The 16,165-nt window shown below is 38.2% G+C and overlaps 1 protein-coding gene across 1 annotated transcript in view; it reads right to left on the bottom strand.

Annotated features, from left to right (window-relative positions):
• Positions 1 to 9,698: 9,698 nt before the first annotated feature.
• TC2N (tandem C2 domains, nuclear) overlaps positions 9,699 to 16,165 on the bottom strand; it is a 41,120-nt gene continuing 34,653 nt past the window's right edge. The window contains exons 11-12 of the mRNA XM_046007004.1: positions 14,925 to 15,124; positions 9,699 to 12,557 (exon numbers count right to left, since the gene is read on the bottom strand). Coding sequence (XP_045862960.1) covers positions 12,447 to 12,557; positions 14,925 to 15,124 — 311 coding nt within the window. The 3' untranslated portion in view covers positions 9,699 to 12,446. The remainder of the gene's footprint in view (positions 12,558 to 14,924; positions 15,125 to 16,165) is intronic.

Below are 16,165 nucleotides of genomic sequence, written 5' to 3'. Positions count from 1 at the left end.
GGAAAAAAAAAGGAACAAGGGCTTTGAAAAATTCAAAAGGTTAAATTATATTTTAATGTCTGAACTGCCTAAAGATAAAACTACACAACCTGGGATTTGGCAATGTTTCATGGATATGACACCAAAGGCCCAGACAACAAAAGTAACAACAGAAAAACTGGACTTCATAAAAAATTAAAAAGTTTGTGCATGAAAAGGCAGTATCACCAGAGTAAAAGGCAGGCCACAACATGGAAGAATATATCTGCAAACCATGTATCTGATAGGGGATTAATAACCAGAACATATAGAAAACTCCTAAAGCTGAATAACAAACAAACAAACAAAAACGCCAAATTAAAAGTGAATAGGCATTTCTCCAAGATACAAATGGCCAATAAGCACATGAACAGATACTCACTGGTCACTCATCATCAGGAAAATGCCAATCAAAGCTACAATGAGATATCGCCTCATACCCACTAGGACTATGATCAAAAACAAAACAAAACAAAAAAACAGAAAATAACACATGTTGGTAAGGATGTGGAGAAATTGGAAGCGTGGTTGTTCCCACCCTGTTGATGCAATGTAAAATGGTACTGTGGCTATGGAAAATAGTATGGTGTTTCCTCAAAAAATTAAAGATGAAATGATCAGTTGGTTGAGTGTCTCAATCTTGATTTTTGCCTTTGATCATGATCTCAGAGTCCTGAGGCTCTGCACTCAGGACAAAGTCTGCTTGTCCCTCTCCCTCTGCTCCACCCCCAGCTCATACTCTCTATCTCTAAAATACATAAGTAACATCTTTAAGAAAAAAATGGAATTATAGGATCCAGCAATTCCACTTGTGAGTATACACATGAAAGAACTGAAAGTAGAATCTCGAAGAAATATTTGTTTGTATCAGCATTATTCACAACAGCTAAAATATATACGCAACCCAAGTGTCCACTGTGGGATGAATGAATACGCAAACTGTGGCACGTACATGCGATGGAATATTACTCAGCCATAAAAAGGAAGAAAATGCCGACACATGCTATAACATGCTGAACCCTGAGGACAGTCTGCTAAGTAAAAGAATCCAGCCACAAAAGGATAAATACTGTATGATTCCACTTACTTAAGAGACCTAGAGTAGTCAAAATCATAGAGACAGAAAGAATGGTGGTTGCCAGGGGACTGGGAGAGCATAGAGAAATGGGGAGCTCTTTAACGGGTACGGAGTTTGGGTTTTACAAGATGGAAGGAGTTATGGTGATGGATGGTGGTGATGAATGCAGAGCATTATGAACACATTTAATACTAAACTATACATTTAAAGAGGTTAAGATGGTAAATATGTCTATGTTACCACAATTTTAAAAAAAACTAAAAAAAAAAATCAGAAAACTTCAGAGCCTAGCTACAGGTATGAATTTCACTGTGGTCTACCTAATTCAATAACTCGATAAATCACCCAAAGGGCTTCTTCAAGATCCACAAGCTGGTACAAATTATTGCCACTGTGACTCACTGCAAGTGATGGAAATGTGTCACACCCTTGGGCATGTAGGATAAGAAAAAAAGCCAAGTCAAAAACTATTATCTCATTCCACATACCCAGGTAAGATCATTTGGGGGAAAAACTGTTTTAACGCTTTCAGCTTTCGAGAAGGAACCAGGAATATGAACCACTAGAGCATGAATTATTTATTATCCACATGGCGGAAATAGAATGAACAACTCCTGCCTGTCAGAACCATACTCTCTAAGCCAAATAAACAGAGACATCATTCCAAACATTTTCCCATTTTGTTGTTTCTGTAACTTACTTTCTTCTGGACTAGGAAAGGGGAAAACTTTTCCCTTTGTTATTTTCAAGCTTAGTTTTTTCTGGACGGGGAAAAGAAACAAACTTGACTGTAGATCAAATCTGTCATAATGTTTCCCTCATTCTTCCAATCCTGTTGGAATCATCTCTTCCCCTTCAAGAAAACAGATGTCATTTTTCTAATTCTACAAGATAAAGGACATATGTGCAGGGCACATGGACAGACAGACAGACACACCCCCCCCCCATAAGCCAAATCCTACTACCTGATGTGGTTTTCTGGGTCCCTGATGTCACCATTTCCCTACAAAACCCCATTATCTTTAGCCCACCCTCCTTCTGCCTTGCCCATAGGCTTCAAAATAATAAAAATATCTTCAAGAAAAAAAGAAATGAAATGCCTTTAGAAAAGACTCAAGTACTTTTTCAGTGTCCCAGAGAAGAAACTGTACTTAGTTAATAAACAATCTAGTTTTACCATTTTAAGAAAATGTTTTGATACCTTTTGCCTTTCCTTCCTTTCGCTTGCAGACTTAAAAGCCAGAAAAGGATTGGGTGTTTGGGGGCCTCAGTTGGTTGAGTGTCTGACTCTTGATTTCGGTTCAGGTCACGATCTCAGGGTCTTAAGATCAAGCCCCACTCAGCAGGGAGTCTGCTTCTCTCCCATTGCTCCTCTCCTGGCTCACTCACACTTGCTTTCTCTCTTTCTGTCTCTAAAATAAATAAATATCTTTTTTAAAAGCCAGCAAAGCATTGACATGTGACTGTATTGAGGTGTATAAATATGAACACACACAGAGAAAGTAAATGCGGAAAATCAAACATAATTCCTTTTTGCCCCTTCCAGATACTCTGAAAATAATTTCCTACAATACAAAGATGTCCATTGTCTTTTTTTGGTCAGTAAAAACTCCGTAAAAACAAAATCACATTTAGAAAATCAACTTGACCTCTACTGTCTTTTGAAGCCAGGAAAACCCAAACACATAAGCAGCACAGATAAAACTTATTTGCAACTGGGTTGTTCTCAAAATCATCACAGTACTTGCCTGGGTTAAGAACTCTGAGGCGGTTCTTTTCAAATGGTCACCTGACATCTATGTCCTGTTTTAGCTCAGAGTAACTTAAGGAAATAGTGTCTTTAAATGTATCTTTTAAAAAATAAACCCTAGAGGGGCGCCTGGGTGGCTCAGTGGGTCAAGCCTCTGCCTTTGACTCAGGTCATGATGCCAGGGTCTTGGGATAGAGCCCCTAAGGGGGCTCTCTGCTCAGCAGGGAGCCTGCTTCCCCTGCTCTCTCTGCCTGCTTCTCTGCCTACCTGTGATATCTATCAGATAAATAAATAAAATCTTTTAAAAAGGGGGGGGACCCTAGATAATAACTCATCAATATATGAACATTGAGTTTGAAGTAAACTAACACAGAAGGAAACTGAATGATGACTATGAGTATATGAAGCAGTTATACAGAAGGAAAGACAAGGCACAGATCTTCTGACCTTCTGTTTGCTCACTCACTGCATAAAATCCACCAAATTATATTGGGAAATATTCTGCATGTTCTGATATATTCACTAGAACAGAAACTCCAGGGGGTGAGGGCCTGCTTATTACGTGTCTTCCCAGCACCTAAAACAAGAGGCACAGTGTTGCTGGTTACCCAACATTTATTTGTGGAATAAATATCCCTATGTTGTAGGCAGAGGGGCATTACACGAGAGCACTCTTCAGGTCTTTTCCAGACGTAAGAGTCAATGATTTTACATTCTTCGGCCAAACTAATTTTAGATTTTCTATCAAGAAAGTGAAAATTGAGGACGAGTTTTGGTAAACAGCAGGGAGAGGGAGGGAGGGGGGAAGGAGAGGAGGGAACAGGGCAGAGGAATGAAGGAGGGGAAGGGACAGTTATGTATAAGTGTTCTGAAGGAAATCTGAATTACAAGGTGTTTCCCGTAAAAACAAAGAGCATACAGTATCGTGAAGCATACAGACACCTCACAGACAACACCTTTACCTTCCCACTTCGGTCCCTAACTGCTCTCTGCAAGCTTTCCCTCCTCCTTGAGGCCTCTCTTCCTTCTGACTGCCAATCTGTTCTCCTTCCCAGGGGTCCTTGGCCGTTAGGAATAAGAAAACATAACTCAGCAATCCTCCCCACCTTGCTCGTCTCCAGACTCATTATCCATCGAGGACCTGTTCAGAGCACTGAGACATATGTGGGCTTAGGTTGCTTCTCTTAGGGTCTCTTCCTTAAATCCTGTCCTTAAATCCTACTGCAGAAGGCCTCCAAATCTCTCAGTCTATCCTCCCAAGACTACACCTATCAACGATCCAATCTTCTGCTCCTCTTCTTTTCTACAGAAGTCATAGGAATCCCGTTTGGGCTGGTAAATAACTTAAATAGGTTATTTACATTGTACAGGAGATTTTCAAATCTAAGGACCCTTCTTATTGTATACAGGAATCAAACTTAACTGCAGAAAATAAATGTTTTAAATAACTTAATACAACTTTTGTGCTTGGTGATGATATATAGTGAGCTGTTATCATGCAATAATAAGGTAAAATCTGATTACTATCTCAGCCATCTACAAAATTTCAAATTAAATGCTACTGAATGAATCGTATGTTATAAACACCACTGAGAATTTCAGAAAATTTTTTTCTAGGCCAGAACTCCTAGTGTGAGGCTATCGTATTTCTGTTTTCTATAATTAAGAAATGCGTCAATGAGTTTTAAAAGTAAATTTGCTAATAAGGTAAATAATCCAGCATTATCTCTCACAACAAGATGATATTAGCCTTAAAGTCCCACCATATTGTGCAATAAGACATGACTCAATGCTTTCATTCATATTTTTTCTGTTTATTCACTGCTGTACCCCAAACACTCAAAACATTGCCTTATCAGTTAAGTGAATGAATAAACAGATACGTACTTCCTATGTGCCAGGTACTATGCTAGCCTCAGAAGTGCAGCAACAAACATGATCCCGTTCTCATGGAAACCGCACGAGAAGACACACTGAATTGAACAAAAATTATGTAATTACTCAATCACAATTATGATAAAAGCAATAAAGGAAAGTCACACGTGAAAAAAGAATCTAACATTGCCTAAGACGTAAAAATAAGGACTTGTGAGGAACAGACATTTAAGCTAGCACCTAAACAGGGGGTGGGGGCGTGGGGGACATGAAGGGGGTTAGGATGGGAGGCAAGAAGAGGAAAACTATTGCACACGGATGAAATGACGTTTGTGAAATCCTGAGGAAGGGAGAGGCATGCTGCCTCCCAAGAACTGAAAACAGATCAGTGGGAAAGATGAGGCTGAATGAAAGGCAGAGCTCAGACAATGCAAGCAGGGCCCTGTAGACTGAAAAATTTTGGATTTTGCACCAAGAGCAATGGCAACTAGGAGTGACCATTACATTTGTATTTAAAATGTATCACATTGGCCGCTGGGTGGAGATTGGTTTAGAGAGAAACCAGAAGGAGGCAGGAATACCAAACTGGGGTGGAGGGAGGTGGAGAGTACAGAACTTCTAGGTGGGAGGTGATGCTGTCTTTGACTAGGGAAGTTACAGCGGCGTTGGAGAAGTAGGTGGTTTCAAGATCTACACAGCACATACACTCCTGAATAAGGTGACTTATTATGAGAGATGAGAGAGAGAAGTTCCAAGGTGACTCCTAGTTTCCTGGGATGACTAACCAGGTGGATGATGGTCCCTTTTACTAAGATGGGCGAACAATGCAGACCAGACTGTGATAGAATGGGAAATCCAAAGTTTGATTTGGGACATGCTCAAGAGAAGATGTCCACATTAGCCAAATGATAGTGGAGCTCATTAGCAAACTAGGGCAGGGATAAAAATTTGGCAACCTTTGGCCAGTAGATGGGAAGCCACGGGAATAGATGAGATTCCTGAGTAATAACGTAGAGTGAGAAGAGAAGATGGCCTAGGACTGAGTCCTCAAGAATGTTTGAAGTGCACAAAGATGAGCCAACAGAGAAGAAAGAAAAGGAAAGGCTAGAAAGGTAAAAAGACAGCAAACAGAGCATAATGACATGAAAGTCAAGGAGAGATATGATTTCAAGGAGGAAGTATTCTATCGTTTAGAAAGTTGATGAATGGGGCACCAGGGTGGCTTAGTCAGTAAGACTCTTACTCTTGATTTTGGCTCAGGTTGTGATCTCAAAGTTGTGAGATCGAGCCCCACATCCAGCTCCTTGCTGGACATGGAGCCCATTTAAGATTCTCTCCCTTCCCCTCTGTCCTGCTGTCTCCCCCACCACCTGCATGTGCACTCTCTCTCCCTCTCTCAAAAAAAAAGGAAGAGAAAAAAGAAAGGGAAGAAGAGAAAAAAGAAGGGAAGAGAAAAAAGAAAGGGAAAAAGAAAAGGAAAGAGAAAAAAGGAAGAGAAAAAAGAAAGGGAAGAAAAAAGAAAAGAAAGAAATAATAACTGAAAAAACATTTAAGACTTCAAAATGAGATTCAGTGCAGTGTGGGGATGAAAGACAGAAGAGACTAGGCTAACAGAATAGCTGGAAATTATCTATAAGGGGGAGATCACATAAGGCTCTAGAACCCGGTGAGAAGTCTAGGAATTTTTTTAAAGAAGGAAATAGACTGGAGAGAGGCCTAAAGTACAGGTGACCCAAGAGAGGCTGTGCTGAGAAACTAAGCCTCCCGCTCACTGAGTTCTTTTTACACTGAATTACACTTGGGAACGATCTGGTTTGAGAGGGAAAGTGAGGAAAGATCAAAAACCCCCGTGAGAATGAAACAGAACTGGAAATCTCCACCGACTGCAGACGCGCTCAGGCATGGTAGTGTGGGGGTGGGGAGCTGCACGAGGAACCTGCCACACTCGCCTCTGTTACGGTGTCTCCACGGCTTCCTCATCAGCACAGAGACAACAGACAACCCCCAAGATTACGTCCACTGGGTTCTTCCCATGAGACTTACTACCCACCCATCCTGAGACAGTCCTGCATGCACCAGGGAGGCGGGAATGATGCTAGTGGAACCCAGTAGAGGAGGAGAGACTCATGGAATAGGAGAGAAAACAGGCATGACAAATGGACTGAGATCCCTGGAAAAGCCAAGGACAGAATTCAGAATTCACAAGGACTGACGGACGTTCTAACATCATAGAGGATGGATGTGGGTAAAAAATAAGTTTGTGGATATGATGATGGAAAGGCACGAAATAAGATGTTCCACTGAGAGCAACGAAAGGAGCAGGTGGGCCGAAGGTCAGAAGAGGGTGCAGGGAAGTAGAAACTTTTTCACAGTGACTTAACTGACAAAAGAAATAAAGCCAGACTCCCAGTGAGGCAGAGTGACCATGAATTAACAGTGCTAATTTTGTGTGTTCCAAATCAGGGATTTACCCAAGTTTTCCTAATTCCTTCAGCTGCAGGGGCGCCTGGCTGGCTCAGTCAGTAGAGCATGTGACTCCTGATCTCAGGGTTGTAAGTGCAGGCACCAGACTGCATGTGGAGCCTACTGGAAAAAACAAAAAAATCAGAGATGCTGATTCTTCCAGCCGCTTGATTTTGTTTGAGCCTCTAAAGCATGCATCCATCCCTCAAATCCTGCTTTTTCCTACAATTCTACTTTATACTGCTTTATTTCCCTACTAAAATATAGTAAAGAGTATATACTAAAGTACAGTAAAGAGGATTTTCAGAGTAAAGAGATGGCTCATCTCTGTCCCTGCAAGCACCTATAACAGTTCTTTGCAAAAAGCACTATATAGGCATTTTTACATTTAATTATTAAGTACACAAAACGGCTCTTTTAAAAATTTAGTTGTTGGGAGCCTGGGTGGCTCAGTGGGTTAAAGCCTCTGCCTTCGGCTCGGGTCATGATCCTAGGGTCCTGGGATCAAGCCTCGCATCGGGCTCCCTGCTCAGCGGGGAGCCTGCTTCCTCCTCTCTCTCTCTGCCTACTTGTGATCTCTGTCTGTCAAATAAATAAATAAAATCTTTAAAAAAAAATTTGGTTGTTTCCGTATCAAGTCTCCATACCTTGCATGATCAAGAAATATTAAAGACCCAGAAATTAAACTAAAATCAGTAAGAGCTGCAGTCAACAAAATCTGTTAAAATAAATCTAGTCCTATCATGAAGGACAGATACTTTTTATCATTCTCTTGTCTCAGAAACTAAAGATTGGTGGCTCAGAAAATAAACTGCACAGCATGCAAATATGAAAATCAATACTGAATAAACACCATCATCATCTAAAGATATATCTTACGCAGTGATTTAGCTCATTGCGGAATCAGATACCTCTTAGCCACCTGAGAGGACATATAGAACTTTCTTTCTGGACATCTGCTGTTACCAGAGTCTTACAGTTTAATATAGCTCAACAGTTAATAGAGTTATTGTTCCGTAAATTAATTTAGTTACCAGTTTTAACTAATAAAATAGTTATTTTAGAGACCAGATTGTCCATACATGAAAAAGTTATAAATCAGTAATTGCCAAGTATAAAAAATCCACCAGGAAATGACTTAAATGGTAGGCAGCATTCACCTTCAGACAAAATATCCCATTTTGAAGGGCAACATTAACTTTTTTAGCATCTTTTAAAACTAAACCTCTATTTCAACATGGACATGGTACTTCAATACACAATACACTCAATACTCAATTTTCATTATTCTTTCCTCAACTCAAATGTTTCAACCAAACTTCATGCATTTGAGATTGATCACTGAACACTAATTCCAGCTGCCCCATCAAGAGAACATGAGTCGATGTCTGGTTAACTGTATGTGTCAGTTTGACTAGCCAGGGGAGCTGAGATGACGTTATTTCTAGGTGTGTCTGGCAGGATGTTTCTGGACATGATTAGCATTTGCCTCAGTGGGCTCAATAAGTTGTGCTCCTCAGTGTGGGTGAGCATCTCTTGATCTGCTGAGAACCTAAATGGAACAAAAGGGAGATGAAGAAGGAATTGATCCTTTTCTCCTGCCTCATACTGGGATTCATACCATTGATTCCTCTGGTTCTCAAGCCTTCAGATTCAGACTGAACCTTGACCACTGGCCTCCTGGGTCTCCAGCCTTCATGGCAGATTGTGGGATTCCTTAGCCTCCATGAAGACATGAGCCAATTTCTCGTAATTAGAAAGAATTTATGTTTTTACATATAAATACATCTCTTAGTTCTATTTCTCTGAAAAACTGACTAATACAGTGTACATACACGTATTTTATCTGGTACTTTCCTCAACATACCTCACCAAATACCAAAAGGAAATACATATCCTTTGAAATGTTCATTTAAAAAGTTAAAAAAAAAAAGAAGAAATATCCATTACTGCCATGATATAAAATGGTGACATTTACTGAAAATTTCTAAAATCCTTCAAGAATAAGCAATTATTTGATCAGACAACAGAAATTTTCCTGGGAAATATAGTTTCAGTACATTAGTATCAGAACAACTTATGTAATTGCTTTCAAGCAGAAGTTCACCTTAGGTTATTTTCAGACCACAATTACATATGTTCAAAGTCCCACTGGTTCCTTCTTAGCAGTCTCCTAAGTGCTGGAACTGATATACTTCAATGGTAATTTCTCTAGGAGGTCTGCTAAAAAAAAAAAAAAAAAAAAAAAAAAAAAAAAATCAAGCAAACCTACATGAAAGTCAAATAATGATGATGTATTTGGACATGGGCTGCAGCTACCCAACTGTATCAACTGGAAAGTTTATAAATAAGCACAGTATGAGGGATTGAGCACTGCACAAACTATGAGCTATCAATGTGAACCTTTCCACGGCTTCCTCTGGTCAGCCAACATCACATTCATCCACTTCACCTTGTTATAAATGAGTAAAGGTCAAGAAATGCTTAAGCAAAAAGAAAGACAAGAGATTTTTGCTTACCATCTCATTTTTTATTACCAGCTTCTAATGTTTTTCTCATAATATGAACAGCTATTAACAGGGGTTTATTTCTTTTTATATTTCATGTAAAGCTTTAGAGAGACGACCAGGATATCATCTGTATTCAGTACCTCTTACACCTGAAAAAGGCTTAAGTAAAACCAATTAAAATATTTAGGAACTTAGGTTGTGTTGATACCAGTCTAACTGAAAGGTCATTTAAATGAAAGTTTTTTTTTTTATTTACCTAGGATTCTAAGACATACAGGAAACCAAGAAATCACACTTTCTCTGAAATTATACATTATATACATATTGCAAAAATATTAAAAATTAAATAATTTAAAATTGAATTAAATAGATGACTACATATAATAATTTAGGAATTAAGAGTTTCAATAGAACACAAAAAATTGCCCAAATAAAGTTTTAGATTTTTTAGAACAATAATGTCTGTTATTTATTATCTAAAAGCCAATATACTTATTTGGTAGCTATTAAAATAGGTGCATCTACAGAGGATTTTTAAGGCAGTGAAACTCCTCTCTATGATGCTAGAGTGGTGGATATATGACATTATGTACTGGTCAAAACTCACAGAATGGACAATACCATAAGTGAACCTTAATGTAAGCTACAGACTTTGGGTGATAATGCTGTGTCAGTATAGATTCATTGATTTTAACAAATGCTATCACACTGGTGGGAGATGTTGATATGGGGGAGGCTGTGTGTATGTGTGTATGAGGGGGGAAAGGGTATCCGGGAACTCTCTGTACTTCCTCTCAATTTTGCTGTGAACCTAAAATTGCTCTAAAAAATAGTCATTTGCCTCAAAGATTAAAAACACTACCATACAAGGTGATTTCTCTTGAAAGTTCATGTGAATACTGACCAATATAGCATTTTTCACAAATCTAAGAAAAAAATTATTTCCAAATGCAGTGTTAGAAAGTCCCTGTCAGCAGTATAACATACACTCTAGGGAATGGAAACAAAGGACAAGTAAACTATGCATATTTTGTGCCTTGCGAACATGGTACTAGGAAAAGAGGAATTGTTCATTTGAGAAAATCTTAATGAGATACACAGAACATAAGAACTACAATGAAGAGTGCATGCAGAAGCCATACCAAAGTATCTTCTAGCCTAACATCACCATCTATCTCTTGACATCTGTAGAACATGGTAAGACAGAAAGAAAAATGGAAGATCATGATTACAGAGTACTTGGTCCACTCATTAGCAAAACTAAAGTTGGACTTTCCAAGGCCAACAATGGCATTATCTGTTTCTCCAAACAGCTGTTCTTTTTGGCCATAGCTTGTATAGCCAACTAACCTGACATTATGCCCACATACTGACTTTTTTTTTTAAAGATTTTATTTATTTATTTGACAGAGAGGGATCATAAGTAGGCAGAGAGATGGGGGAAAGTAGGCTTCCTGCCAAGCAGAGAGCCTGATACGGGACTCGATCCCAGGACCCTGAGATCATGACCTGAGCTGAAGGCAGAGGCTTAACCCACTGAGCCACCCAGGCGCTCCCACATACTGACTTTTAATGAGTACCTGAGAGAAACTGCTATAGAAAATATTAGCAGGGCACCTGGGTAGCTCAGTTGATCAAGCATCCGACTCTTGATTTCAGCTCACGTCATGATCTCAAGATTGTGAGATTGAGCCCCACATTGGTTTCCCTGTTGGGTGTGGTGCCTGCTTCAGATTCTCTCCCTTTCCCTCTGCCCCTCCCCACAAAATAAAACAAAATAAAACAAAACAAAAAAACAAAGAAAGAATATTTACTATAATATGGCTTCTTTAAAAACATGGGGGAAATAATGTTGTGGACTATAGAACAAGTAGCTTATGTTTAAAAAAACTAAAAAGAAGTAAATGATTATGATAAATTATTGCACTTGCTAATTAAGCTCATTTAATTCTGCAGTTAGCAGAATTAGGATGGATAATACAGATGATAATCTTACTCCAAATCCAATGAAAACAAAGGGTAAAATATTTGAGAGAGGAAAACATTTGGCAAAATGTGTATATACTAGGTTTCCAATCAAACTTCAACCTTCTGGTGTTTTCATTTATTCTTGCCAAACTGCAGTGTTTTATATATTTGAAGTTTCTTGGAGATAAATAATTTACAAAGTGGCAATATGATGCCTTGTGGGTAAGAAATTAGAAAAACAGGGCACAAATTTTCCCCAAATACAGAAGAGTTGGAAGTGATTTAATTCATTTTTGCTTTCTGAGAGAAAATACATACCAAGAGGTAAACAGTGGAGTCAAGGTCTAATCAATAACGATCAGCACTGATAGTCAGCAGTAAAGTCTTCTACATTCTAATAGTGTTAACAGAGATTTGATATACCAGATTTTTAATATCCAGATAAAGCTTTATTAAAAAATCCCATAAACATAATATAGTAATAACTACCTATGGTTGATACTCTCATTGATTGTGTAATTTATCTACTTGCCCTAGCATATTACTCTTACTGTATATTTTGCCAAGTTTTAAAACACTCCCTTTATTCTGGATATTTGATATAATTCATCACATTTTTTATATCAAATTTAATTTTCCATAAGATCCATCAACTATTATAATTATGACCTCCATAAATACATTAACAAATGTATTGATCTGTCTCTTCTCATTGGTACCAAATTGAAATCATAAGTCTTCTAAAACAATGTCAAGTTCTTCACCAAATTAAAGTGTCATGTCTTCAAGATGGGTTTAATTTGTGCCACTTGATAACAACCTTTTCTGGATTTGTAACTGTTTCTCTCCACTGATTTGCTGCTTCGGTGTGATTACTGTCTTCGCTTATCCAAATCTGTAAAGGAACAGGACAATCATTTAACTTAACACGAGAATGGCAACTGAATTCAAACAGTTAATTCCTCTTACTGACGAAAGGCAAGTGGAAGTTTGGTTCACATATTTTCTTTTCTTTCTTTTTTTTTTTTAAAAGATTTTATTTATTTGAGAGATCACAAGCAGGCAAAGAGGCAGGCAGAGAGAGAGAGGAAGGCAAGCAGGCTCCCCACTGAGCAGAGAGCCCGACGTGGGGCTCGATCCCAGGACCCTGGGATCATGACCCAAGCCGAAGGCAGAGGCTTTAACCCACTGAGCCACCCAGGAGCCCCTGGTTCACATATTTTCAATCAAACAATCCTTCCATTTTTTAAAATATATGTCAAAACACTTAACCTGTTTAGTCACTCTGAAGACTAATGTTATATGATCCAATCCAACTTCAAAATTTGATGTGAGATATTCTAAAATAATTTCTCCCAAAACAGTAATTAGTATCCTTGGTTATTCAGTATATCTAGAAGCTCAACTTAGAATTCATCCCAACCATTCAAAATCATTTTTGTGAAAATAAACAGAGACTAATCATGATTTAAGTTAAACTGGTAAGAAATACACATTTTTAAGCACATTTTAAGCTGTGATTTTAACTGAAATCTAAACTGTAACTTTAGGTAATAGATATGAATGAACTTGAGAAAAGTTTAGAGCACTATGCAGATGTAAGACTTCACACCTGCCTAGAGGAAAAGGAGACAAGGAATTCGAAGCCTGAATGCTAACCTCAGCTTTAGCAGTAACAGGAATTAACTTCTCTGAGACTCAGTTTCTAATTCTTTTAAATAAAGAAATTGGAGCAGGACACTGATTTTCAAACCTTTTCCCCTTAATTTCCTGGTCAGTATTTTTCCTTCAAATAAAATCCTACAGAGAACCTACTACATGAAACAGGTAACACCAGCATTCTTTGGCTGACATCAGGAGACTCTGAAACTGCATTTGTTTCCCCTGCCATGGTGGCTCCCAAGAACCCAAGGGAAGCCACAGGAACAGATGGCCAGGAAGATCTCTGACTCTCAACCAAGAAAGTGGAATCACCAAAAAAGTTATCATGAAAACCACCTGTCAAGGAAATCTCCCATTCCATCCATACATGATAGCTGGGGCTTGAGGATATAGGAAAACTTTAACTGAATGCACTTCATAGGCCTCAAGGCCTTGAGAAGTATGCTACATATATGAATTCTTGAGTCCAAACTCCTTCCAAAATAGGAATAAATGAAGAACAACAAAACCATAATTTTTTTAACAAAGATTTTAGGTAAAATGCATGAAGAAGTGAGTCAAAAAGTTAATATCAATCTTTGAATATTCACATATCATTTGAGGATTTCACATAGACTGCTAATGACATCTTGTTATCAAGCAGAAGCTTTTAAACCAATGATGTGGATTTTGGAATTTAAATGGGAGTCAAACAATCATTATTAAGATAAGAGATAATGGATAGCTACCATTAATCTACTCAGAGTAAAATAAACTACAAAGGAAGTAAGTCCCCATTGGACTGGCAAGTAAGTATTGCTGTCTTACTTACAGATTATAAGAATTTTTAAACAGAGTAATCCAAACACCAAAATCAACTATCTAAATACCATCACGACCACTGCCAAAACTAATGTTTTCTAGAAATCTGAATCTAACATAATTCAGTTAATAGCATACAGAGTTAAACACTAAACTGAACATGAAACAGAATGAAGTAAGTTGGACATCTGCAGCCTTAAAAATTTTGATTTAAATACTTAGTGAATGTACAAATCAGAGAGAGAGAGACAAGCCATTAAGAGACTCTTCATCATAGGAAACAAGAGGGAAGGGGGTTGGGAGAATGGGGTAACTGGGTGATGGGCATTAAGGAGGGCATTTGATGGAATGAGCCCTGGGTGTTATATAAGATTGACCTCACTGACCTCTACCTCTGAAACCGATTATACATTATATGTTAATTAACTGAATTTAAATTTATAATTGTATTTAAAAATACTGGATAGAGGAAAAAATAAATAAATACTTAGCATTAATACCATTAACTAGTCAATGGTACTGAAAAACTGATCTTTCTTACAGTATTTATAGTTTAGAAGCTCAGAAACAGACTTATTTTTAGATAAGAAACCTAACTGCACAGAAATTCCAACTATTTGTATTAAAGCAAAGTCTGACAGGATTTCACCTTTGTAGCAACATCAAATTTTAATTTATGATGCTGTAGAATTTTACTCTATTCAACTTCAATTTTACTCTATATTCCTTTTGTTAACCAAATGTTTCAATGCATAGAGAAGTTCAAAGAAAGGATTCAAGATAAAAACTCACAACTAACCTGCCCCACAAAATGTCTTCTTCTTACAGAGCTCCGACTGTAAAGCTTAATAAGAAAAAGAATTTCTTTTTCATTCTGTATAAGTGGAAAAATCATAGTTTCTCCCCACTTTACTCTTCCATTGGAGGCCTTCAGTAAGCGTGTCTTCTTCTTATAAATCAACTCTCCTGAACTAAACATTCCCACCTTCACAAAGAAACCTAAAAAATAAGAAATTTTGATATGTAAAATTTTATTTTTATTTTTTTTAAAGATTTTATTTATTTATTTGACAGAGAGAGATCACAAGTAGATAGAGAGGTAGGCGGGGGGGGGGGGGAAGCAGGCTCCCTGCTGAGCAGAGAGCCCGATGCGGGACTCGATCCCAGGACCCTGAGATCATGACCTGAGCCAAAGGCAGTGGCTTAACCCACTGAGCCACCCAGGCGCCCTGTAAAATTTTATTTTAATATATAGTGATATATACTCACATATTATATTTGGTGTGAAAACATATAAGCCACTTATAAAGAGCCAATGAGCTATTGGCATAACAGAAAAAACGTTGATAGTAAACTTTGTAATTTTAATCACACTTTACAAAGAACTACAGTGACCTTCAATGAACTGACTCTTCCTCTAACCTGAATGCCATTAAAGACTGGAAATTGTAGGCATGAGTAACGGTCAGCAGTAGGGGAGTACACACTGAAAAGTATTACACAAAAGACAGGGGCCAACTCTTCAGAGAGCTGGAGGAATTTAATTCCCAGTTTTATGCAGGTAAAATTCTTTGATTGCGACACTAGAAGTTAAACATATGCCTGCTAGAGAAAATCTACTCTTTAAATAAATTGAGATGGAGAGCTTCCAGTAATGATAGAATAGTTGTACAAACTAAACTTCCCATGGATAACAATTATCAACTCTGGGGAAAACAAAACAAAACACTGTTCAAGACCAAAAGTGGGAAGAAACTGGAGGAGTGTCACGTCTTGCAAGATGGAAACTACACCGCTAGCATTGAGGTTCATATAGCTTTCCGCCTAAGCATCCTCCCCTGTCTGACGGATGCATGGCACCTACAGCTCAGGCACAAAGTTGTCATGGATGGAGCGGGAGCTGCTGGGCAGCAAGAAAGGGAGGAGGGAGCTTCTAGAAAGGAGGGAGCTGTAAAGTGGTGACTGAGGATGGACCATTAGATTTACAAGATGCAGATCATGGATAATCCCAATCAGCAGTTTTGATTAAAGAAAGACACC

The sequence above is a fragment of the Meles meles genome, chromosome 6 (genome assembly GCF_922984935.1).
Source record: "Meles meles chromosome 6, mMelMel3.1 paternal haplotype, whole genome shotgun sequence".
Taxonomy (NCBI): Eukaryota; Metazoa; Chordata; class Mammalia; order Carnivora; family Mustelidae; genus Meles; species Meles meles.
Note: the sequence above shows the minus strand (reverse complement) of the source record. Positions and strands in the feature narration are given on the sequence as shown.